This window comes from Polyergus mexicanus, unplaced genomic scaffold, assembly GCF_030449975.1.
Source record: "Polyergus mexicanus isolate NDT 795.1 unplaced genomic scaffold, iyPolMexi1.0 SCAF_13, whole genome shotgun sequence".
In the NCBI taxonomy this organism is placed as follows: Eukaryota; Metazoa; Arthropoda; class Insecta; order Hymenoptera; family Formicidae; genus Polyergus; species Polyergus mexicanus.
In genome coordinates this window covers 6,847,502-6,875,078 of record NW_027223333.1, presented here as the reverse complement: position 1 = coordinate 6,875,078, position 27,577 = coordinate 6,847,502, and the positions used below count along the sequence as shown (strand labels likewise).

The 27,577-nt window shown below is 36.2% G+C and overlaps 2 protein-coding genes across 3 annotated transcripts in view; one reads left to right on the top strand and one right to left on the bottom strand.

Annotated features, from left to right (window-relative positions):
- Syn (synapsin) overlaps nucleotides 1–707 on the bottom strand; it is a 47,516-nt gene extending 46,809 nt beyond the window's left edge. The window contains exon 1 of the mRNA XM_070305568.1: nucleotides 642–707. Within this exon, the coding sequence (XP_070161669.1) occupies nucleotides 642–707 (66 nt within the window). The remainder of the gene's footprint in view (nucleotides 1–641) is intronic.
- On the top strand, nucleotides 403–27,545 carry LOC138938824 (uncharacterized). 2 transcript variants are annotated; one of them, XM_070306130.1, is made up of 9 exons: nucleotides 403–793; nucleotides 20,751–20,987; nucleotides 21,665–21,777; nucleotides 23,092–23,201; nucleotides 23,334–23,412; nucleotides 23,962–24,098; nucleotides 24,412–24,558; nucleotides 25,869–26,085; nucleotides 26,508–27,545. In XM_070306130.1, the coding sequence occupies exons 1-9, from the start codon at nucleotides 728–730 to the stop codon at nucleotides 26,704–26,706; spliced, it is 1,305 nt and encodes a 434-aa protein (XP_070162231.1). In that variant the 5' UTR covers nucleotides 403–727; the 3' UTR covers nucleotides 26,707–27,545. The 2 variants fall into 2 exon arrangements, with proteins under 2 accessions (XP_070162231.1, XP_070162230.1); XM_070306129.1 differs by having other exon boundaries at nucleotides 25,869–26,091.
- The last annotated feature ends 32 nt before the right edge of the window (nucleotides 27,546–27,577 follow it).

Below are 27,577 nucleotides of genomic sequence, written 5' to 3'. Positions count from 1 at the left end.
ATCTTTTTTGCTTCCAAGTTGCCACCAATTATCTTTCAATCGTCAGATTAGTTAACTATTAGACAATCGTGATTATTTGATTAAAAATATTGGTCCCATCTTTCGATATACCAGTGTTGGCTAATGACAATACTCTACGGGCAGCCTAAAATGTTGCAAAACTAGTACCCTGCTGGCATATCAGAAACCGTGGTTGCCAATCCCTCTTGTTTGATCTCTACCGTCCTCTTGTGATAGTACCGGCAACTAACCAGCGAATAAGCCGAATCCGGAGACATGAATGCCCGCATCGCGTATACATAACGAGTCGAATGAAGAGGGAATGGCTACTACGGCCAACTCCATCCCCACCAGAAAACCGAACATCTGAGCGTCCCTGGAAGCAGCTCGGCGGGCACAGTCATTATTGCGCCAGTCTGACACCCGCCAGCGATCTTCCTCGTCGCGACCGTGCCGACTTTCCCGGATCTTTTCCGAGACTTTGCCGCGGTACCAAGAGCGTCAGCAAGAGCGTGTATGCCAGAGGAGAACGACCTCGTGGTCATCTCGCGAGCGCGTTGACTATCGCGTCACGGTACCCCGGCGTGTGTACGATGAGACTCTTCTCGAAGAACGAGGAAAATGTGACGTGATAGACTGACCTTCGGCGGGTCCTTCGGCGAGTGCGACACGTTCGACGCAGTCAGTAACGCGCGGGCGCGGGTCATCCTGCAAAGTGACCGTCGCGATGAGGAAGTTTCTGTCGACGGCAGCGGTGTGCTGCTGGCTCCTGGTGGCGCTCGGTGTCGACCAGGTAAGTACGCGGAAATGTTTTCTTCGAGATTCCCTTGGATTCCACCGTTTCAAACGCGCCAGCGAGCGCGCCGGAAGCCGCGCGTGTTTGTACGCGGATGTGTCGTCGAAACACTTCGCGGGAAACAGAGCAGGAACTTGGATCAAAAAATAAACTTGTCATAAATATTGCAATATTGCTGTCAGATTAAATTTTGTAACTAAGAAAATTATTTTATATTTCATATTGAAGAAATGATTTTTTAAAACCATGTAAATATGTAAAAAAATAAGGAGTAGGATTAACAAATGAAATTTTTTTTATATTCTATATATAATGACAGTTTGCGATGTCTAATCCCGTTTTCCGTCTTAGTTTCTCTATTATTATTATCTCAGCTGTAGCTCAGAAAAGATTTTATTACTTAGCAGATGTATTATAATGTAACCACAAAGTTTCATCTATCAAAGTAATTACTGACACTCAAACATCCGACTTTCTGAAGTTGGATACTTTAAATGTAATAAAGACCATTTCAGGTTTCCGGTATGTTTCTTTCTTACTTTCTTTAAAAATAAAATTGGATTTTTTCGTTTAAAAATATATATTTTTATTGTATTTCACATTTAAATTAAAATTTCGTTAAAATAAATTTTATTTAAAGTTAATTAAAAACAAAAGAGTCGTATGTAAATTTGATAACTTATGATTTGAAAAAAATTATATCTTTCAATATAAATGCTGCGAAAAATTATGTTTTATGCAAAATGTTTATAATGAAACTGAAGTAAATCTATAATAATTTTATATAAATTTATAATACAAGTAAAATTCGTTGCTTTATCTTTGTAACTACCATGTCATTTATCTCATAGTCTAATAAGGGTAATATTAATATAGGACACAATGAGCGATGAATAATTATCACAAACATAAATAACAAATGAAAGTTTAATAAATCAATGGGAAGCAATACCCTTGATGCATATGTATTAATTCAAGATAAAGACTATTTGATTGCGATATATAAACGGAGAAGGCCGATACTATCAGCTGATTAAATGCCTAAAGAGTAATTTAAAAGAACGATCGTTTGATGATTCGATAAGCTTGTATCGTCTTGTTATTAATCTTTTTCTTGTTTGCTCGATTTGCTAATGTGTATAATGTTTAACGCTACGATAGAATGAAGAAGAAAATCAGAAATGCATAAATCATTAAATAAAAAATGACATTCTGCAACGTTATGCTATACCGACTCAAATTACATGCAACCGCGACTTATCAGCAATGAATATGCAAAATCAATTCGTATTTTTCTCGCAGATGCATATATTATTCATAACACTTTGAAGACACGTTATTGTAAAGAAGTAAAAATTATATTAGCGTGCTTATATTAAACACAACATTTAAGTATTCTTTTTCATTCCAAATTATTCTTCCTGAATACATATACGAATATATTTATTATTTATTTTTACCATTATGCTAGGGAGCAGATGAAGAATTAAGATAAATATTTAAATACTTGAGAATCTTTCGTTCTTTTATTAATTATACTTACAATTTGTGAAAGAGTGGAGAAAGAATATAAGAATGAAATACTCTTGCAATTACCTATATGCGTCGTATTTTTCGATGATTTACATCTAGCTATTCTATTATTCGCGATATTGCAAATCGATCTTTGTGCTTGATGTATTATATTTACGACAATATTACTTCCAACTTAATACATACGGCATTGGCAAGACCGTATTATAACTAATTGCTTCCCGCAATTTTTACGCGAATATTATGCGACTTGACTATTATGAGGTTAATCGAATTATACTCTACAGCTATTCGTTTTAGTACGTATTCATTTCCTATAATCTATTGTATTACATTTTTTTAATTTTCTATTTCTTCTTCTTTCTCGTAGGCATTTTCTAGAGAAATTTCATTTTTTATCGAAACTTACGAGCGAAAGGAATGATATGCATTAAGTTTTTTTTTTTTTCAATTTTTATACAACAGCAAAATTACACGCTTCTTGAGATCAAATGATATGTAACGCAAACGGACGCAAACTAGTTTCTCAATTTTATCGTTGTGCAACAAAAATATCGTACGACAAGAAAAGTCACGATAACGTGAAAGTATTATCATTGGAAAGCGACGGGGTCCTTCACAGTTGCGAGTTTAATAACGCGCGAAAATTTGTCCAACACGCAAACCCTTAAAAGATGTATTTTTCTTTTAAGATAAATGTATTATCTTCTTTTATTATTTTCTATTTTTTTTTAAAACAAATCATGTAAATATCTTGAATTCAAATATAAAAATAGTAATTTTTTATTCTATGTGCTTCACGTATGACTTTTATTATAACTTGTTAAATTTTTATTATAATTATATATAGTTTTAAAATCACATACATATATATATATATATTTTCTTATTTTTGCAAATTTAGAATAAATTATCTTAAAAGGTTAATGTTTGCTCCGCAAGGCGCGCAATTCTTCGGCTTACTCCGAAATATATCGTGGGACGAAAAGATCTCGAAGTCCGCCTATTACAGAGAAGGAATGCACTGAATCCACGAGCACGTGTGTAAGCATGTGCGTAAGTGTGTGTGCGTACGCACACACAAACATGCAACACGTGCGAGTAGAGCGACCGTCCGCTCGAGCATGGTTCCAGCTTTATACAATTAATCAAAAAATCTAATTAACGAGAAGCTGCTCCCGCTCCATGGGCGGTATCCGCATTGTTTATCGCGCATTCCACTGATTATCATTTGTTAACACTAACGTTGCGACCTTTAGTAGATTTCAACCCTCTCTGGACTAGTGCGCAATTATAGCACAGAGATTTAATCTCGTTCAAACGGAGATGAAAGAAATGAACACTTTAATGCTACGCGTTTACCTCGCGTTCATTTTGCCTGCATAGTTTGTAGCATATTTTGAGAGCGAAGCAACAAATTTAATATTTCACAGAGAAATCTACAAATTAGACTAACAAGAAATTATCTTCTTTGAAGCAAACAAATCTGAGACCGTTAAATGGTTGATTTAACTTCTCTTGCGGATATATATTTCATATTTCATCTAGCGATATTTACAGTTAATACTTTTAGTTGCTTCTGTTTTCTCTGTATGATATTACATGAAGAGAAAGTGAATAAGTTTCTCTCAAAATATTTTCCACAAGTTTATCTTTAATTAGATATTCAAATAACATGATGATTTAATTATTTTTATCTCTCTTTCCCTCTCTCTATGAATTCATGAACGATATATTATAAATTAATAATGGAGTTTACAATAATTAGCAATGTATATATAATATCCATTACATAGTTTACATTGATAAATGGAGAAGAATCGTGTGTAAGCTCGATGAAAATTTTAATTGCAAAGAACTCGAGAATCTCGAGAAATGCGCTCGCGAATTAATTGCGAATACGTGTATACGAGTTTTAAAGCGAATTTTTCACTCTTTCCAATGTGTCCCTGTAATAGCATCGGATTCCGATAGTAGGCGTTCTTATTGAGCGCACGGCTTTACTATGTATAGTTACTCTTATGTTGCTATATTAATATTAATGAGGTACCCTATGGCACTATGGTGTAAGATAATGCGTTCTATATAAAGCGACGCGAGAAAGTGATAAATTTGGACCATTATATAACAGGCCCCATACACTTTTACATTAACTTATATAAGTCGGATCGATGTGCGTCGTGTTGGAGAAAACGAGAGAAATATTCTTCCTCGCCGAGCGAGCGTTCAATGGTGCATTATACTAACTCATTATTTATGCGCGGGCAATCGCTGTCGATTGTAAATCAAGCTGTGGGTAAGAGGAATTTGTGACAAGCTATAGGTGATTCTTAATTGCACGTAACTAATTGAATAGAAAGATCTTATTTTGCATTCAGGAACAACGAAAATTATATTGTATAAAAGTCAATTCGTCACATTTCTTTATTTAAAATTTTAACAATACAATAATTTTATATAATTTTATAATACAATAATTATATATATATTATATTATTAATTTTTGTGTTATTTTAATTTTTAAAGATATTTTAAGATAGAAGAGCCATACTTTCATCTATATGATGGTACGCGCGAATAAAAAGAATTACACACTGATCATCTTTGACAGCTACATTGCCGTTGCTAGCTTTGTATTGGTAATGGAGCATCTGATCTTTGACATTGTAAAATCGCTACATTGCATTACGATAGTGATTTTAGCTTGTTTCGCATGAGCGAGATATGAAGTAGTAGCGGTTGACGTGCAACGTAGGATGATCTGGTCATAAACGTAGCGCTCCTCAATGACAAGGTATCGGAACGCGCAAGGTAAAATCAACCTAGATTATTTAATTGATGCTCGTCCTTGTGCATGCTTGCGGTTTCGCCATCCGATATCTTATAGTATCCCCGAGCGAATCGATCACGCGTAGAGAAACTTTTTCCTGCGCCTTCTTGCGTACAACACGCGATCGCGAGAGAGTTTTAAGTATGCGCACACGCGCATTCGTCTTTAATATTTTACGAGATGATACTAAATCATCGGATGAGGCGTGATTATTTCGAGAATCCTCCTCCTCATCCTTTCATTCTGCTCATCTCCTTTTTTCATCGTTTATTTCTAAATTACTGCTACTCCGGTAGCGAATAAATTGCAGCTATAAATGACGATGTTTGTTACTTTCCTCGCGAGATTATTCCCTCTCTTGGATAATTTTTCTCCGTATAAATTTTTATATACTAATACACGAGAAAACGTATGGATTGATAATTTCTCACTTTTCTTTTTTCATAATTATTTCATAATTATATTTCATAATAATAGCCATCATAATCATACAAAATTTCTCGACAATAAAAAGATTAATATAATTCTAATCAATGCACATATTATTCCCAACAGTTTTGGGAATTGTTTTGCAAACATCGATTGATATATTTGATCATAGTACATTGTGCAGCACAGTACTAAAACTACATTTAAACAACATTAACGTATCTCATCCCGCTTTATTTGATCGCGTCGCGGAATTTATCATCGGGAGTCTACTCATTAAATCCGCCATGGCGATTGTGTAAATATGTCTGAGGATGGAAAAGAGGTACCTTAAGTTACAATCTATTCAACATGGAACGTAATGTCATAAATCGGCGCGGGCCGTAGCTGCAAAACATAAAATAAAGTGTCTTTATCACAGTGGCCCTGTCTGTTAAATGTACGATAAAACACCGTAAAGCTATGATCACAAATAGCGGTTTTTCAGTATACTGGATACTACTCTCGTTTCCATTCGAATGGTTTCGCGTATATTAGCGCGGATTACAGTTCATTCTTATGTTTGTCTAATGGAGTTCTTTACAGCGTAACGAACACGTTTCTCTGGCGTGCAAAGTATTAAGAGGCGGGAATTATATATATATTTTTTATTCGGATTCTTGTGATAAATTCAAAAATCATTAATCGGTTTAACAAACCTATTCCTATATGCAGAAACACACATGAAAATTATTAAAAATTACTGGTAATTCTAATAATTTCTAACTACAGACGATCTACGAATAATATAGAAAAAATTTTTTATTTCTCCCATACTTTTTTTTTATATAGATTTTATATCTAAACATGAAATAATGTAAAAAATAAAATCTATGATAGAAGAATTATTTTGAAATTATTGTTCGATAGAAGCGTTTGTAATATCGAAACATCTTGAAAAATCTTCAACGCAGACGGGTTTAGAATACAGCATCATTGGGTTTGGCCAACTTGAAACGATCAGAGAAACACTACGCGTGCCTCTCTTCCGATCGCCATCGTGCCCATTTTCGGAGAACGAGCAGATAGTTCTGCCTACGCCGTGCGGCCGCAGCCTACGTTCGGCTTACGATAATAAGTCTTTTCTTTAAGATTGCGAAAGTGCGAGTGGCTGTGTAATAATCTTGGCACGGTCGTGCTCACCCGTCGCGTCACCAGATATATCGAGAATCGATAGCGAGAGCGTCGCGCCGAGGGACAGAAGCGTAAAATATCGTCTTCTCCGATTTTGGTCCCACGTCAGTTCCCCCGAGTGAGAGTAGTAAACTTTACGATTTATTGCTGTAAACACGACGATACCGATGAAAGCGCGTTCATATTAGAACCGTGTAAAGTTTTCGAGCTCAATAATCGAGAAAATCTTAGAGATACGTTGATCGAAAGTTTACGAAATTTGTATCTATTGATATCGAATCAGCTTTAAAACAACACAAGTTCATAATTGCGTGAAATATTAAAAGCTTTTTGACACATAACATGTGTCAAAATTCTAATATTTTATATATTCTATATTTTTTATTCAGGATTTAATAATTCGAGATATTTTCGGGAAAAAATGAAAAATATGGTTGAAGCTCACAAAAAAACATGTGGTTAAAATTTATGACAAGCGCGTGTTTTGCGGGGAACCAAGCGATGCATGATGCATAAAGTTATGGGATCAGAAAACGGCTGCCTATTCTTGCGGTTCATCAAGCGCATTGCGTTACGTGATTTATGTACGCAACCATGCAACAGTGACGTGAGTCTATCTGGAAACGTAAATTGTCTCAGCGTTAAACGTTTTCTATGTGTACAGATATCGATTATAATCAGCTGACTAATCGTTTAATTATATTCCGAGACCGAGCCCGCACACAAATTCCAAAGTTTGATAGTCATCTCGATTCCGCTACTTTGATGCGATGCATGCTTTCGGAGAAATTCATTTTTACGATACTTGTGTGTGTATATAATACTTTTTTTACGCAATCTGCGAAAGTGAAAATTGTTCACTAATGACAGCAAAGTGAAAGGGTAATTTAATTTCACGCGCATCGTGATATCACACAAACGCAGATTAATCTCTACAAAGATATATTTAAATATAAGAAATAATTAATTCTGAAATGTTGTGTAGCAAGTAATAATCAGAACAGAAATGAACTAAGCGTAAATTAAAGCGTTCATTTCCAGGGATTTTCAAAAGTTGTTGCAAAATATTTTTTAATATTTCTGCGTGTTTTCCTATCGCCTAATGTATCATGTATGTGGTTTAAAATAATGTTCGATAAAATATAGTATACAAACGCTCTGGTGAAAGAGAGCGGAATAAAATAACGCTAAAAATTCCCCCTTAAGTGGGAGATTGATGCGGCTGCTTCTTCTCTTGCGAGATTTCTTCTCTTGCAAGATTTCAGAGTCAACGAGGCGAGGGGCTCCTGGCGAGAGGAAAAAAAACGAGGAACGCAACCGTAAAAATGTTGGTCTCGCTCGGCGAACGCGAGTAGCGTTACTCGATTTACGTTGGAAAAATCCAGAACACTACTGGGAATCACGCATCGCTTCAGCGATGTTACGAGCTTTGATGTATCAGAGTAAACGGAAACGGCGCTAATGATGACGCGAGTACTATGCGCCGCATAGTACGCTCATCATAATGTGCGCGCACAATTGCGTCGCGATTTCACCGTACTTTCATTACTCTTTTTCACCTATTATCAAGATATTACTTAAACGAGTCAACGAAAGCGAGAACGTGTATCAGCGAGATGCAGCACGCCACCCGCATCATGGAGAGAGAGAGAAAAAAAAATGCACGCCATTCGTACTTTTTTTTTTTCTTTCCTCTCACTCGTTAGGTATATAGATCGTGATAAGCGTTGACGATACGCACGACCGAACGCGCGTAATTAATAACGCAATTTTAACCATTGAACTGGATTCGTAGAAACGAGAATATCACGGTTGAGATGCAAACGCGACGCGAAAATTCGAAACTCGCGCGAGGACAGAAGATACAAATTGAATCAATAATCCAAAATTTGAAAATCCGTTTATTTTTAGCAGAATTTTATCAAGTAAACTGACGTAATTAATTTAAGATTAATGTAGATATACTTTTTTCCGCATTACATACTGTTGTTTCAATAAAGGAAAAAAAATTAAGGAAAAGATCTATTTGCAATAGATAGAATGTCTATGATTTATAATATAGAGAGAGACAACACATATTTATTATAGGTTTAAAACATTAAATTAAGTGTTCAATGATGATTATCACTAATATGCACTTTGTAACTTTGTATCAATAAGTTTTACTTTATTCCGATATTCATGTAGGCGAACGGGATCGTGGTGTTAAAAATTGAGCGAATAAAAGATCGATCGCGATTAACTCTCCCACGGGGGAAGTGTGTAATTTCGAGAAGAATAGCATTGAATACAGTGATTATGAATGCATGTAGGGCGCTTGAGGTCCATCACACGTGCCGCGCAATTTACGCATTTACGCATGACGGTATCGTCCGGGCAAAAATGGATCTACCACTGCGTGAACACGCGATTTGAAGTATATACTGGTCAATGTATCTCTCCTCGTTCTTCTACAGGATAAAGGGGAATTATTCGGAAAAAGAAACGTGCATATCGTGCGATATAATCTTGTTATTCCTTCAGTATCGAAAAATATGACATTTAAAAAAATATTATTTCTACCTTTTTGTATGCGCGTAGCAATAAACCCGAAATTTTTGAAAGATTTTTGAACAAATCAGATTTTTGAAATATCTCAAATTTTATTGATAGTAAATGAAATTATTGGAAAAAATATTTTTCATGCGGATATGTACACGCGGAGATTCAGAATCATTTTATTTATTATATTTCTTAAAAATGAATGATTTTTCTTTTATCTTTTTATAAGTTTATATCCAACACTTTATAACAATTCAAATTTTTGTAAACGTATATGATATACTACTTTTTATCATATCTATAATATATTCTATTCAAGGTAGTTATGTCGCAGGCTCTTAATATCGGTTTATTAATATTCCACTTTGCATAATAATATGAAAGTGACATTCTCTCATGACGCTTTAGCTGATGCGGTATTGATAGTAAAAGACCCGCGATACTATAACCGAGGCGTATAGGATTAGCGGCGGGTTCGAAGGAGGCCTCTGTCCTTGGTTCGCTAACAATTCATAGCTCGCTACGGGAGGGTTAAACACTTGACATTGCATGATCTATACAGAGCTTATACCCGCGGTATATATGCCCATGGCAGTCGGCAAATCAGGTATGTCAGTCGAGATCGTGATTTATGTCCGCGGTTCGGCCGCGGGCGAGACGTCGAGACGAAATCGTCGAAGCGTTATTCACGCTCCGCGCACTCTCGCGAGTACGCTCGAGATAGCGTCTCGTCGTAAACCCGTACGAGCGTGCGCGAGAGTTAAGGCCGAGTGGCGAGACCGCAAGAGGGAGGGCGTCAACCCTTAACGGCGCACTGTCTGATTCTTTAACGGCGAGAAAAATATTCCGCAGACAAATATATCAGCGTTATATATTGCATGCCTCGTGCAATGACACCGTCAGTAACACCGATCGACTGGAGAGTGCTAAACAAATGTGTCAACTAATTGTAAAAAAATATTTTCACTCGTAAAAAAAAAGTATAAATTTTATATTTGCAGAATACTGTGTTTATTAATATATTTTGTCAGATTGTTTCAGAAATCATTAAAGATTAGTTAGCAAATATTATATATTATAAGATTTAAAAAATTAAATTATACACCCACAGAAAAGATTTCCGGATCTAATGCTATTACTCTTCAATCTATCATAAAATAGGATCGATATAGCGACAATCATATTTATTATTGAAAAAGGAATATTTTAATCTTAAATGGAAAATTCTTAAATCTAGAATAAAATGCTCTTGGTGCTATCCCGTTAATTTTCTCACAAAGATGAAGATGGAAATTTGTAGCGATCTAACATCAAGTTATTCTAAATGCAAGAATATATAAGCTTAGATTTGTATATGTTACTCTTGTCTCAAGATAGTAAGACAATCTTATTTAATTCGAGAGAGAAGAAAAGGAATTATCGATTTAATTTTAAAATTATTTTATTTTTATACCGCATAAGGTTGTGATACGATTAAATGTGTCAAGAATATTTTTTGTCTCGTTATCAGAAATCCTTTCTGAGAGTGTACAAAGATGTATAAAGTAATGTCAAAGAAGTAAGAAATTTAAAAAAAATATGATACGAGATAGATAACTATAGCTCCAAAGAGCAATTGGTGCCAGATTATTTGAAAAACGCGTTCGTTATTTTAGAAATATCCTGGAAAGAGTACCGGTCTCGTGACGACGTTGCATGCGTTCGTATATCCGCATAGCAAGCTCGTGTACCTTCGTAGTAACGGCGAAGCGAAATTATATATTGAAACGTTCTTCACGCTTCGTACGTGTGCGTGCGTAGACGCACGAATGATATGTAAACGCACACGTGGAAGCATGTAGCTTGCATTACGCGCGCTCACGAAATGGCATTGTCGTAAAATCGCGGGCGTGTATGAATCCTATCTAGAAGCCGAGGCGTTGTAGCGAGACCACAAAGGAAGAGGGACTCGCGCATCAGGAGGACCGGACGGGTTAGAGAGGCCTACCTGGAAGAACCATTGTCGCTCCTGGATACGAGAAGAATAAGAGCTGCTTTTCGAACAACGAAAGAGCTGATCTTGTCTCGCGCGATTTACAGCGTTAATATTTATTGATGCTCTAAAAAGAACATAGACTTCGCGCGTCTTTTATTCTTATTGCATCTCAGGAAACAATTATAACATCGGTTGACTGCAAAAATGAAGAAACTTTGTCGGTTTCTTTACAAAGAAACTCCTGTTGACTTTCTTATTTCATTAAATCTCCTATTTTAATTATCATATCGTAGCAAATTGAAAGGGAAAGAAAGAAATCCGATTTAAAACATAAAAGGATGGCCAAATGGACACATTAATGGCAATAAAATCATCTCCATGAGACTATCTCAGATTCTCCTCTCGGTTTTTTATTCTTGACACTTTCACTTTTCTCCGTGAGCTCTACGCAGCTGCGGCCGTAACGCGCCATGAATGGAAAGGCTCGTATGTGTACATGGCATCCTTTTCGATGCGCAAAAGTGTTCTGTTAAAGAAACGATTGCACAAGAGCGAAATTCCAGGGTTGCTCCTTTATTTGCGAACGTAATTTGCCGTCTAGTTGACAGTTTGCTGCGATTGTGACGGTAAGATAATTTCCATTTTTAGGAAGATGTTCTCAAGATTCTAAAATCTTGTCGAATCTCGGAGATGAGATCATTTCCCGTCATTTATAATAGATTACTATAATATAAATTATATATATTTTTTTTTAAGTGAATGAAGAAGAGAATTTTGATATTTTGATTTTTCCCATAAAAATTGTTTTCTCTGGAAAATTTTATTTCTACAATTTCCATTTTTTTTTTTTTTTTTAAATAATGCAATAAATCGATAAATCAATTATATTTTCTCTCTTATTTTGAGATCGACAAAAAAAAAATCTTTATATAATTTTGAACAAAATGACAAATAATAAGTTTATATTATACAGAGTGAAACCAATCACATCCAAATCAAATTCAAATAACGATTTTCCACTTGACTTGGCGATACAAGAGATTCGCGGAGGAATAACTGTAAAATGCTATCTATTCTTGTGCCATTATGCAAACACGGCGCTACCGGAGCATCGCATTCTTTATCATTCCTTACGGGATTGTTAAAATCGATTCGAGAGGGAAACAATTTGTTCTTAAATTACGTTGTTCCCAAAGGTACACGCGGTCTATAGTGTCGGCTCTATTCGAGCGTATTTGAATCCATCACAGCCGGGGGGGCGGGGTGGGGGTGGGGGGTCTCTCAATGCACGGGCGGCTCGTTTCAACCTTGTTACAATGAAAATTCCAATCGCGCGGGAATAATAAATACTCTAAGTAGATAAGTATACATATACCGTATGGAGAGAGAACGTTTGCGCGCGCCCGCAAGATCGTAATATCCACCTGCTCGAATGCCGGGCATTATTCTATCCCCTTATCGATTTCGACGCGTGGATGGTGAAGGTGGTGAAGGTAATAAGTATTGCCATCTCCTTCGATCCCGTAATCGCAATAATTTAATGCGATTCACTCTCGCTATTCAATGACACGCGCACGCAAATGCGCAGACATCCGACGACTATAAATATACCATATATGCATCACGTGTTATTGATGCCGATTTATATTACCATCACATTCCCGCAATGATAATAAACATCTTGCTTATTAGAGATAAATTGCTCTCAAGAATTAGAATGCAATATTTGCTTAAAACATTAATGTCATATTTTTTACTTAAATAAAATTTTATTGTATATCAGCATCCCTCTCTCTCTCTCTCTCTCTCTCTCTCTCTCTCTCTTTCTTTCTCTTTCTATCTGTCTCTAATAATAAACCATATAATTAAACATCATATTCTCTTTCTTCTCTAAAGCGTATTTTGTGTGTATGCAGGCGCTGGTGACCCCTGGCCCGACATATAATTTACGTCACATACGAAAAGCAAATATTGCGTGGAAAAGTGAGATTTATGCGCGCCTGCAAAATCTCAGCGCACACGCGCGCGCGCGCTCCTAAGAAATTATTTTCTTCCTTGGTCGTTACGTTTCGGTTAATACGTTCCCTGTTAGATTATCAAGTCGGGCAAATATACGGTCGTAAATGACGCGCGCCAGGAATGCAAGGACAAAGAAGCCGAGGCGGCATCGCGAAGTGGGATTTCCTGCTCTCCGATGCCGCACATCCTTCGAGCGTGCGAGAGATTGTCGATAAACGAAGATAACACGCAGAATGATATCGTTCGGCCATCTCGCGATAAACTTGCGGCGGTTTAATCTTCTCCCAAGCCGAGTTATTAATTGAACGGCTTTTATATAAAAGAGCCCAGACGCGCTCTCTCCCTTTCTTTCTCCCTTACATGATAACTGAGACTTCTAAGGTCTTCCCTCGAGAGAAGACTGTATTGTGGCATCTTTTATATATACAATAAGGATAATTTATAGAGCTCTTATGAGAAAAATTGATCTATTAATGATTAAAATCTAATTACTAATATATTAGAGATGCGTAATATGAAAAAATGTGCGACAAAGAAAAAGCAACTTTAACTTTGTTGAAAATTAAAGTGTAATACGGTATAAAAGAACGGGAGAACTATATGTCTAAAATATTTCCAAGATACGAGAATTCTGAAAGTATCTGCAACTCAAGACAGAACTGGAACTCTTTTCATGTAGAAGCTCTGTTCATTTCTCTCTGTTGATTCTCTTGCCACAGCTATCTCTTTATGACGTAAAGCGGAAAATTATTTTCTCCGATACGGCGAATGCGAGCTTTTCAGTGTTCCCTTTCGGCCATTTTTTCTCCGGTGGATGACTTTAAAGATGAATTTAATGCGACCTGGAAAATATCCCGCTTTCACTTGCACGCTTTCGAGTTTCGAAAGATTGCCCTCGGAAAAGAGTGGGAGGATGCAGCGCGGGCCCATCAGATATCGCAGAAATTTAATAATTAATTACGCACATTCTGCAACCTGCGATCTGATAATCGGCGGCATCGGTTATTAATTATTTTCACGGGTTATACTTTGTACAATTAATTTCTATTACTATGTATATCGAGCTTCTCGTAATTAGACTCTTTTTTAATTATTTTGTTCGAAAGCGTAATATTATTCGTATTAATTTAGTAATCGATTTTTGTAAAATAATTAATATATAATTTATCATTTATATTTTATAAAATTTATAAATTATATTTCGTATAATTTATCATGTGCATGTCTTGTAAAATATATAATTCATACGAAAGAGACAATTTTATACACTTGCAACTCGAAAGCTGTCGATGTATCGACATTAAGAACAAGCGCGATAGTCTCTTCTGTCCGAACACCGGTTTTATTCCAAGTCGAGAGAAAGCGGACGATGTATATATCAAGCGTCCCGTATATTCGGACGTGCGAACGTAACGCGAACGTAATTATCTCATTATTGCGTAAACGGGTATTTTTCGAAGGACGCGACGAACCGTAAAACTCGGAACGCGAAACTGACGCTGCAATACGATGCGATGCAATGCGCGATGTCGAGATGGCGATGATCGTAAATCGCATACACTGCGAACGATGCACTTCTGGCAAAAATGCCGCAGGGTTCGGTTACAGCGGACGCGCGTTAAAAAAAGGACGACACGAGCGGTTAGACGAAGGAACCCGAACGAGCCAGGGTCAATAACATACGTTTTGAGACTTCGGCTTCCTTTTTCTTCGCGAGATAATTCGAGGGCGGGCACGCAGCCTCCGGGCGAAGAATGCTCTTTCGTGCCGACGACGCGTTGCGTATATCGTGCTCCTCGCATCCGCGACGAGATACAATGACATTCAGCTGCGTACCGTGACACGAGTAATTGCCCTCTCAATTATTGAAGAACGTACCTGTGTATAGCAGTAGACGCAAAAGGAGTAACACGTTTGTTACTATAGCGCAATTATTTACGATCGGTCTTCGCGTAGAAAAGGGAGATATGAATTAAAGATATGACATTAAAGTATTGTATATACCTTGTATCTACCTCGCATAAGCAGACAAATCGCTATATTTTATCTCATACTAGTGGCAGTTATCTGAAATAATGACTCATGTAGCTTTCCGCGAATCACATAAAACTATATTTATGTAAATAATGTAAATAGAGACACTATACATTGTATAAGAAAGGAATATAATTACTATACAATTATTACAAAATATTAAAAGAATTTTTTTAGCAAAAAGAATTGACGAAAGAATTTTACTTTCGTTATGAAATTTAAGAATACTCTTTTTCACATATTTACTTAAATGTCAAATTCTTGTAACTATTAATGTTTAATTTTGTTGGAAATATCCGTTTTGTGTTTTTAAACTTGTCGTATCTATTTTCTATATTTTTCCTTTACCTTTTTCTTTTTTCGCTGTCAAAGTAAGTGAATGTTTCTTTCAATTGCAAGAATTTTTATCTATCGTTTGTGCATATGATCCTTAATAAAGGAGATGACTCGGGACTGTAATTGCACTCTTCTGCTTGTCTTCTAAGAAATGAGAATTGAACATCTTTCAGCATTAGAGAAACGAATAGATCTCGTAAACAATTACTATACAATTAATAGACGTTGCAGGAGTCTTGCTGAGTCAGGGAATACGATTGTAAGGTCGATATTCATGCTATTTCTCGCGTTTTGCGAGAGTGACGTGGCTGCATTGTTCTTTGAGGACGTGACTTCCTCGTGCCTTTGTAACTTCACTTATGCCGCACCTCTCTCATACGTATACTGCCCCTCGCATGCGATACCATTCGACGTCGCTTTTATTTGCGATTCTTGTTAAGTCGCAAAAGGTAAAGGAATTGTAGGATAAGCTCAATCGGTGATGCCGAACGCGACAGTGATAACCATCTAAATTTTATATCTTGTCCTACATCTCCTCGTCCTTCGCTGAGTTAATCGTGATGCGAATTCTTAAATTCATTACACACGTAGGTTGTTTTAATCTGAATCCGGAGAGATGAACATTCTCTGTGTGAAATATACTTCATATGATATTATCTACATTTAAAAAAATAATTTCTGAGCAACAATAATAATAAATATGTGATTTATTAATTAGCGTAATTAAATTTAATGCAAGTAATAATAGTTAATTGTTTTAAGAAATTAAAAAAAATAAACCACTCAAAAGAACATCATTCCCCCTCACGCGCAGCTAGAAAATTTGTAAAAATAGAAAAACCACATTTTTCGTTTTACAGCATGATTCATCGTATCTAATTATCCCCATCGTTTCTGATAGTAATTAACCGTGCTCGTTAAGAGATAGCGTACTTAATTGGAGTATCTTTATTAGCAGCTATACTTATCGTAAGTTACATCGAAAGACAGCGCGCAAAAAAAGAGAAAAATTTCATCTATGAAATGAACATCTATAAAAAACCATGCTTATTGTATGCAGATGTTAATAATGATACACGATATTGAAGAATTGATATCATTATAATTTTGTAGGAAGTTGAGATATGCGTTTGTTTTATAATTTATTATCGCTTAATTAATTTCAAATTAACTGTATTATGAATTGAAGTGATCTTTTATCGTCTTTTAATATACAATGATTATTTGTTTCATTCTTTGCATTTGTTATTTGAAATAATTTCTCAATGATAAAATTAACGTAATGATTTTTTACTTACTCTCTACTCCGTGCTTATCAGACTTTCTTTTTCAAAAAAGAAAATAATTATCTATCTCTCCATGATCTTTCCGAAAAAAATGTAAAGAAAGATGCAAAAAAAATTTAAAATTCATAAATAAATACGTCTCTAGAGAACGGGGGGAGAGAGAGCACAGGCTAACGTTACTTGCTCGTTATATCTTATTCCTTGGCCCTTAATACAATATGTTTCGCCGCGCGTCCCAATCCTTATTTATCGAAAGACACGTCTCCGACAACCGAAAGTCCCCGATCGACAATCCGACAGTGAGAAGAACGATCCTGTTTCTGCGACTCGCCGGGACTGGGTGTGCGCGCTCGGGGAATGCGTTGAAACATCGCGGCCACGAGTGCGGTCGGGATTAAATCTTGATGCATTGCCGTTATCCGCGCGTGAATTTTTACGCTCGTGCATTAAAGCCCGGGCGAAAAAATTATCAATTTATTGCGCGCGCGGCGTCGATACGCGATAGGCGCAACCCTCCCGGCGAATTATTAATTGCCGGCCCGATCGCAATTGTTGTACGAAACGAGTTCCCGCGTCCGCGTAGTTGTTCGCGTTGTATAACCGCATTTATCGCGATCCCGCCGCCGTGTTGTCGCTAGGTGGTGTATCTTAAAAATACAGCTGTGCGTTCGCGCGATCGCTTTTGCAATTATTCACGAGTAAAATTTACATTTTTCTGCCAGCTATTTCTTTCGCGTTTTCTACAAAAATCTAAAATTTTCTGAAAAGAATTTTATCTCAAGATTAATATAAAAAATTGTAACATGCGATTAGAAACCATTTGCATTCCTCGCGATATTTCCACATGCCGTCGATTTATGTCGTAGCTTCGCGCGGGATCGGTATGTACATATTAATCCGACCGACTCGCTCATAAGCAACTAATTTATTTCCTATTGTTTGCGTTGCGATTACGTGATGTCAGCCTGTTATTTTAAGCTTGTCCATTCATGCCTCGCATTTTTATGAAAAATCGCCGCGCGGATAGAAGTTGAACGACGGAAGTTGCGGTACCGCATATCCAAGTCAAGCTGTTTAGCCGTTGGACAATAATTGGCGCGCGCGCACGATATTTATAATGGAATATCCTTCAGATGCGGAGGATAAGAGTCCAGTTTAACAGGCGGAACTGATGTTTCCGCGCCGAACGTAGCGCGCCGTTACATCGACGCTCCAGCTTTATGTAACCGTGCATAATGCACATTATTGTACCGAATTATTTATTCGCCATTGAGCGAATGATTATCGTGCGTAATATGGATTTTGCAGGAAGTTTGTGAGCACGTATTCCTACGTTTTGCCAATTAAATATCATATAGTTGGTCGCGAATTCCGAATGCGTTGCATGCTTCGATCATTCAGTGTTGCAAGCTATTGTTGCTTTCGAAGCGCGTTGGCGTATTAATATTAATGCGAATATCGATTTCAGATTTTATTTCACATATCTTGCTGCATCCTACGATACTTTTCGAATTAAGTAATCGAGGATATCTGAGAAAATCTAAGATTTTTAGATCTTTAGATTATAAAACATCAATGTGTTCGTGTAAATCATATTTAATAATTTGATTATTATAATTATCAAAATTAATAATATTTATTATTTATTCGTGACACTTTTCGAATTGATAAATATGATTTATAAGTAAAGTGTAATTTGTAATAGAAAGATAAAATATTTTGCGCGCGATAATCTGATCAGCATTGATCTCGATTGGCTGATTCTCTACGACTGTATTACAGTCTTTTAAATATTCGCCGGTATAAGCTACACCCGCGACGTTAATACGAACTGAAAGGTATTTCTTTATATAAACGCGCGTGCTATGCATTTCGGGACATCGCGAACAGTCGTACAATTTTCTGCCAGACGAACGAGCATCGTTCGAGCAACAACGCGAATGCTATTAAATTATACGCGCATAATGTCATACGTTGCCAGACCGCCACGGGATACGACTCTCGCAAGGCCTTGCCCAACGGCGACCACGATCCTCTCTCGTCCGCTATCGTATACCTGTCATCGCACACGTAGACAAAGCATCCGCCGCTAATCGAGGACCGCTAAGCCGCCTTTCTTCCTCGGCGAACAGTTCGCCCGCGAACGAGAGACTAACGATTGCTGCGAGATCCTCTTCCTCGAATAACGTCGGAGCATTTAGGACTCGTTTGCGTCCTTGCCGAACGCCTACGTGCGGATCTTCGTCTTATAGGCTTCGGGCTAGATTGCCAGAGATAGCAAAATTGTACCACTTTTGGCACATTACGCGAGAAGTATGTTGAGAAGGATATTGATTTCGCCAAAGGCTCCTGAATTCTATATGATGCAAATTTTAAAATCGTCCTTAGATCTATAATTTCCGATAGAATTTGAAATAGAATTTTATTTATAATTTTAGATGTTGCAAAAATATAAAATATATTCAAAGAATCAAAATACATACGTATATAAAGTATTAGAAATTAAAATATATATGAAATTATAAATTGATTTTTGTCCTGAATTTTGTCGTAAATTATAAATAATAATTTTCTTCAAAAACATTTTATTGCATTCATGAATTTTTAATAATATTTTTAATAATAGAGATTTTATTAATTAATAATAATTTGATAATAATAAGACTTTGTTCCTAGTTCCTAGGTGCTGCTTTCAGATTCAACTTCCATCGAATACTCTTGTAATTGTCGATTCCACGTCGCAAAATCGTTATATATAATATTTCCTACTTTGTTATAAAATAATAATACTATAAAAATATCCAATGCGTATAACAAATAATTGACACAATAAATTGTTTTCAATTACACTTGTAAAAATAAATATGGAATTAATGGTGTCGTTGCCTAGTAGCCGTATCCATTCGGAGATGTTATATTAACCCAAGATTAATATCAAGATCGTGTTATGGATACGCGTCTCATCGCGCGTATTCCTGACAGTACAAACGCGCGTTATCCTTGTTACGGTGCGGTCCAGCTGCGTGAAATTGAAAGTTAGCGTGGGTCGATAGCTATTGCCCAGACCGGTCCAAGTTTGCTCGTACATTAAGGCCGTGATCCGGCCTGAGGAAATATCATTGGTCCGCGTTCGTCGAGTGCTCCTTAGCGGGATAGTGACGGGGGGTGGAGATCGCTCCGAGTCTCACACGCCCGATATCGCGCGAAACAGGCCGGTCAGGCCTGTTTACAAAGAATGTAGACACTCGTTTCGTTTCGTTTCGTTTCACGATTCGATATAATGCCACGAGATAAAAGAAACGTAATTCGCGTATTTTTGCAATTTTCGCAAAAAACGCAGTACTGGCTCTAAATATCTCGTTATATACGAGCGGAGTTTCACGACGGTAAAAAAGAAGCGACAGGCAAATTCCGACAAGTTTTATGTACTTCCGTAACGGGGAGTACGGGCCATTGAAGTTCGTTGGCGCAACATATTCTTACGTTCAGATTGACACATTAAGAGATCTGGTTGGTTCTCGATCCGAGACCGTCTTTCTCCATCGGTGTTGTACGACCGTGATCTAGAATGGGACAAGCGAAGTTAGCTAGCCGATGCTGTTATAGCGCACAACACTGACCCTGATTTAAATATTTATGAAGGCTGGACTTTTTCGACGCGTCAATGGTTTCTCGCGGACGCGAAACATAGAGAGATGCGTAGAAGATTCCAATACCGAAGATCCTCTTGTTTTAAAACGCAATAATAAACGTCGTTCGGAATTCCGGAGTCTAATTCCCGTTTCCGTTTGATTGCAGGTTGTCGGACAATTATTGGACACGGAATTCCAGCCGACGGTGACGGCAACATGCAAGGGCGGCTACATGACGATACGCGTCAATCTTAATCAGAGTTTCGTAGGCGCGGTTCACGCTCGGGATCATCGAACCCCGCAGTGCATGGTGTCCGGCAACGGCACCACGCATGCCACCCTGGGCATCAACCTATTCGCGTCGCAGGACAGTCCCGAGTACTGCGGAGTCCTCGTGAACAACGTAAGGCTTCTATGATTATGGAAATCACTATACGCCAAGGGCGGTCGAGTTATGGGACACGAAGAGCAGCATTGACTGCTCTTTAAAATTCCTGAAAAATCAACCGTATGAATTGAGCGAGAAATAACAAGAAATCAACTCGTTACATGAGTATCTTGCTGCGTGTAAACAGATATTTCGCTGCCCCCGAGGTGCATTCGCGTTTCGCGGAGATGCATTTGGATTGAAATTAATATCCGTCTTTATTTACAAATGTGACAAGTTTCAGAAAATTAATTGTTTTGAGAAGGTTGAGTATATGCTAATTTATCTAACTGGCAACTCTAAACGCCTCGAGAATAACATAAAAATTAGTCATATATATGGAAATGACCATTTGCATTTGAATCCTTCGTTTTCCACCGAGATGTTTGTTCTGCAAATGTAACGACTTTATGGTCCCGAAGATTTTTCTCACTACAATTTTTATACATACACGTATAATTGAAAATTTATAAGGAATTCTCGTATATTTATTAATACTTTTGTACATGAAAATCAAAATTGACAATATTTTTTTAACGATGAAATAATTCAAGTATTGTAAAAGCGATTCATATAAGAAATATTTTATACAATATAGTTTAATATGTTGTATCGATATTCTTTTTATATTTAAATATGACAATATTACACAGCACACAGAAGAACGTTCCATTCCTATAGCTGTTAGGATACATAAAACTCTGGAGCTGGCGGACGACAAGTTTTATGTTATTACATGCGGAAAAGCGGGCTTCAAAAATGCCAAGTAAGTTAGAATTCAATTATAAAAAAAAAAAAAAAAAAAAAAAAAAACTGTAACATAATGTAATACTTTATAAAAAATTTTGTAACGTAATCGATAGATTGATAATTTAAAAAATCTGATTCTAAGTTATTTTTTGATCAGTTTAAATATTTGCAATTATTTTCCGATATGTGTTCTTTCATTACTGCATATGTCGACTTGTGGCATTCGTAGCTCCCATGGCATGCAAGCGATAGTTTCATAGCTAGAAGATTCAAATTCTCAAAATGACGGAAGCTATATTAATGCTGCATTATAGATTTATGGATTCTCCATAATACTGTCGTGAATAATCAACATGTGGTAGATTCTGTTAAACGTACACGAGATAGAAGTAACTCGCGCCAATAGCGGGTAGACTATCGCAAACAGCGCTATCTAAACGGGAAATATCATTCCTATGGCTCTTAATCAGTCATTAGCAATCGCGCGTTTTCTAATCGTTCACTGACATTTGCCGTTCGATACCAGTCGGCCGTATATTTTCGCTCTTGCATGCTGATTATACCTAAAGATACTTTTCATTTATTAGAGTGTTGATATTTCGCTCGATTGATCGCCCGAACGGAGCTCGATACTTCTTTGTAAGACTCTAGTATTCCGCGATATTAATTTTGCTAATGATAAATTAGATTATTTAAAAATTCCACGTAATATTTAATACAATCATTAAAAAATATTTCTTTAACTTTAAAGTATTAATAAATGCGATCGAATTAGTATTCATCTATCGTATAGCGGTTTCTTTAAAAGTTAAAAAAAATTTATATATCAAAGTACTGACATCTTATTTACTTATATACTCAGAATAAGGACAGTTCGAGCAACAATAGAATTTAATTAGATACCAAGAATTAGATAAACGGAGCGGTAATTAGTACGCCCTTGACGGGGTGCGGTTTACCGCAAGCCATATTTTTTATTCCGCGCAAGTGCGAAATGCGGTCAATATTTAGTATACAACTGTCGTCGAATAAGATACTTCGCAAATGATAATTATTTTTTTTTGTCGGAATAACGTTACATATCCTCGAAATAAATTTTTCTGAATCAAGGTGTTTGAAAAATCGAAATGTGATCCATAGATGTTCTTATCATGCGTAACATTAGATATATTGACTTCTGACATATTTTTTGTCATACTTATTCATCCACCTTGATCGCAATTTATATAAAGTCTGCGCGCTGTGTCATGATTCTAATAATGAAGTGTACTATGAAACGCGCACGAAGAAGTTCTTAAGTGCTCAAAACAAAACGACGTCTTTTGCATAGAAATGAAACTTCATTGGTCTCCTTGCGCTTTCTGGATGAAGGTGTCAGAGTACAAGAAGTTATATACGGTCACAACTACACTCTGCGTGCCGAGATTTCACGCCCAGACGGTTCGTATCTTATATCCTATTCCGTCGTTTTGCTTTTACGTCCAGTGTCGATACGGACAAGTCCGTTAGAAATGTTTCTTTGTGAGATCTCTCCTGTTCGAAGCACTGTATCGTTGAACATTCAATTTGCAGGAATGTACGGGATTCGAGTCAAGAATTGCTTCGCGTTCAACAAGCTCAATTCCAGTGTACAGCTTATAGACGAGAAAGGGTAAGCACATGATAATACATTTTTAAAGAATCAATAAAGATATAATTAACAAGTTTTATATTTATCGCGAACATTTAAGTGTGCTACATATAAATGTTAGATACTTGTATATTTGATACCCGAGATGATAATACACGTGTATACATTAAATATCGTAATTTATATTAAAGGTATCCACAATATTTTTTTTTTTTTTTTTTTCATTCGGAAGTTCATATCGAAGTATATAACTTTTTATGATAGTTTGATAAAATAGTTTGCTCTCTAAGAGTTAAAATTATACTTAGCAGTAATTTCATTAAAATTTCAACCGACAAGATCTTTATTACACAAAACGAGAATTCTCCGTTTAATAAGTTTCCTTCTCTATCGAAGTAGCTTTAGAACTTCGCAATGTAACGAAACATTTAAAGAACAAGCAACTTTAAATTAATTTCATTCTACTTTTACTATCATATCGACAGAATAATGTGAATTTTTTTATTAACGTAATGTCACTTCGACGATTGAAACGATATACTAATTGTGACTTTTTTTTTTATCACCAAGCTGCCCCGTGAAAGTTCGGATGACGAAATTCATATACGATCGAAGCACCGGTATAGCGGATGCCACATTGTTCTCGATGTTCCGGTTTGCCGACAGTTCAGAGGTGCATTTCCAATGCGACATCGCCGTATGCAGAGGTAAACTGATCCGTTGAATGATTTTCCATTAGCATTTCATTACGAATGTGGGTTATAAAATGGCATTCAACTTTTACGACTCGTTGTTATGTTGTGACGCATTGTGACAGATAACTATTCCCGTTCATTTTATGAGGAGATGCTTTTTGTAAAAGTTCCAACCTTCTTAGAATGGAAATTTTAGCAATTAACGTCACATATTGATTTCATTTCAATATTATATTTAAAAAATGTGTAAAATTGCATATAGAATATTTTAGTAGCAACATCCATTGCGATATAATGGAAAAAAAAATTTACGTGGTATACTTAGGAAGTTGCGGTATCCCTATATGCGAAGGAGACAAAGAGGAACTGATAAAGGGTGGCTCCTCTACTAATGGACAAAGTATTAGTAGCGAAGAAGGAGTACTACTTGCCGGAACAAGTGTTTTTGTTCTTCAACCAGGCGAAAAGCGAGGTAGGTAAAATACGCTATAGAATTCATCAGTATTACCATTTCTCATATCATTTTATATTACATTATTATCGTATTTGTATTCTTGACACATTTTCATCTTTTATCTTATATATAAAAAGAAATAAAGTATTAATTTTCGATTAATGAGCAGTAATCTTCCTTTAGAATAATGTTTTTTCTTAAAAAAATTTTCATGTCTATATATTTATTAATATTGAAATATAAAAATTAAAATATAAAACATAGCATATAGTCAATCAACAATATATATGATTGATATTGCATTTTGTCATCGAAATGGACAACTTCTTATGACAGTAAAATGAAATGCTTTGTAAGAAATATGTTCTGCAGTTAATAAAAAAGAATCTAGCAATATTTAAAAAAATTACAAAATAATCAATTTTAATCATTCCATTATTGAAAAGAATTGCTCTTTCTCGGCTGAAAATTCATATAAGAAGAGATTAAGAGAAGTTTATGAAGCGATTCATAAAAGCAATCGGATGTAATCCGATAAAGCTGATTGCGGTCAGCTGTAGTTTTGACATGCCGTGACAGAAAAACTGTATAGTCATGTCGAGAATGCGCGCAGTCTGCTTCTTTCTTGATTCCCTCATTGCTCTTCTTGTGTATATTCACATTTATATCTTTCTATCTCGCAACATGGTTACTTATCATCCCTCTTCGTTATTCTGACCTGTATTCGAATGTCGTCTCGGCACGCAACCTATATCCAAAGGCTGTCATCAAATTATAATGCGTGTTCAGACTCACATAAGTGATCTTATTCCGCTTATCACACTTTGTGCTTCGAGTTGATTTTCTTTTTCGTCGAAAGTTCCATTCAGTCCCGTGCTATAATTTTCCCTACCGGTCAACGATATCTTCGCGAAATTATGTCATTAAATTAATTATACGGCACCGCAGAAGTAAACAGATCATTTTCTTATCCCGCTAAAATCTGAATAAAGCGATGATGCACAATGTGATTTTTCATCATAATAAAATAAATGGTTAAGACCATTAAAACCATTAAAACATCGACAGGTTAAAAATGGAATTTATTGGAAGATAATTACGTTATTAACTTATCTCTTATCTCGACTTATTTTGATTATCCCATTTGACTCTCTGTATTTATATAGAACAATTGTTTTCTCTTATTGGATATAGAATACTATTTGAAGAAATGGAATTTTTAACACCAATATCGACGGTATTTCCATTCCAACGTGCGTCACGAATCCATACAAATGCATGAACACCTATCGCAATACAAAATTATATAGTAGTTTTCTCGTTCGCAGTTGTACAAACATTGTACGATGACGGCAGCGTGCACCCGCTATGGCTCCTGTGGCTGGCGGTAGCGCTCGGGATATTATTCCTCATCATGCTCATTATCAACATATTCCTATGTTCGGCAATGACCTGTAGCTGCACTCGGACCGACATTATCGAGAAGGAGCCGTCAATCATCGAGGATTACGATCCGTACCGCAGTTGGCACGGCTCTCAATACGGGTCGAGGTTTGACTTAATTATCTCCTCTGCTAGCTACTCTCTCGCGTGACACGCCGACAAAGTATCTCTCTCTTTCTTAATTGCATCAATAATATGTGATTACTCGTATATAACCGTATGTCATTTACACGAAGCGCTTCAACACTTGAGCCCAAGTGCCTCGAATTGATCATTGATAAGCTAATATATTTCTGTCAGATTAAAAGCGCGACATTCGATTAATTCTTTCTTTTTTTCTTGCAACGTGCGATTGAAGAATCTTTAGCTCATATATAAATTGTTGATCGAGCGAAAATAAAGAGTATCGAACTTTCTAAGTGAAATTACGCGCAGCGGAGTCACGATAATGGCAATTAATATTACAGATTACATATCATGACGTATGCGATTGCGTGCCTGAACGAGACCCTTTTTGTATCCAGGTATTCGTTAAACGGAAAGCAGGGATATGCCTCCGGGGGATCTACCATGAATTCTACGAGGTCGATATCGACGAATAGCGATCACTATGCAATAGTACATTCCCGGCCAGGAAGCAGATATTCTGGTCCTGGACAAAAACATCATCATCATCACAGAGGACCGCCGTCTAACATCGGTTCACACTATTCCGGGAAGTGACGTTCCCGTTAGCTTCATTTATCAAAAACTATAAAATTTCATTGTCTTCATTAACGTTACTTTAAATGAACACGAATTTTACGCGCTGTTAGTGACATTATTCCAACCGCACGAATGACAAGGATTTGGTTTAAGCGTAAAATATCGCCGATATAATTTTAAAATCTTTTTTATATGTCAAACACGATATATCAGCACTTTCTTGATCGCATTATTTAAGAGATAGGTTTAAGTCGATGATCATCGTATTTACTGTGCATCGAGACAAATATAATCAAAAAATTGTTACAACGTATAAATAATCGGCTATTTAAAAATTTATATAATACATAATAACTTGTCTAGGATTAGCAATGCGTATAGATTTCACATGCACGTAATACATCAAGAGAGTGTTAATATATAAAGTTCGATATCTAGTGTGAGATAAATGCTAATTTTCATCTTTCGCAACAACCTGAAATTTTCTGTCCATGTGAAAAATAGAAAAAAATTATATGATACCAATACATTTTTCCGTATCCCTTACAAGAAAGTTTTTATTTTATGCTTTTGCACTTGTTAATAGTATCAACGACAATAAGCAATGCCTGATTCGATTCGATAAATGCGGATCAAGTATATTAATGAGATAAAATTTTCTATAGATAAGCGCGATATATAAAACTACGCATCTAGACATCGGTATTTTTATGTTTAGCTTCATCATTCGTAAAACGATTCTCTCGTATGCTAGACTGCGTATATATGTATCATAATATATATAATAGTCATAAGCATAGGCATTAGCATTTATAAAATTGCGCAAAACATTGATCCTAATTAAGAAATATACTAGTTAAATGCTTTTTGTACATAAATCCATTTATCT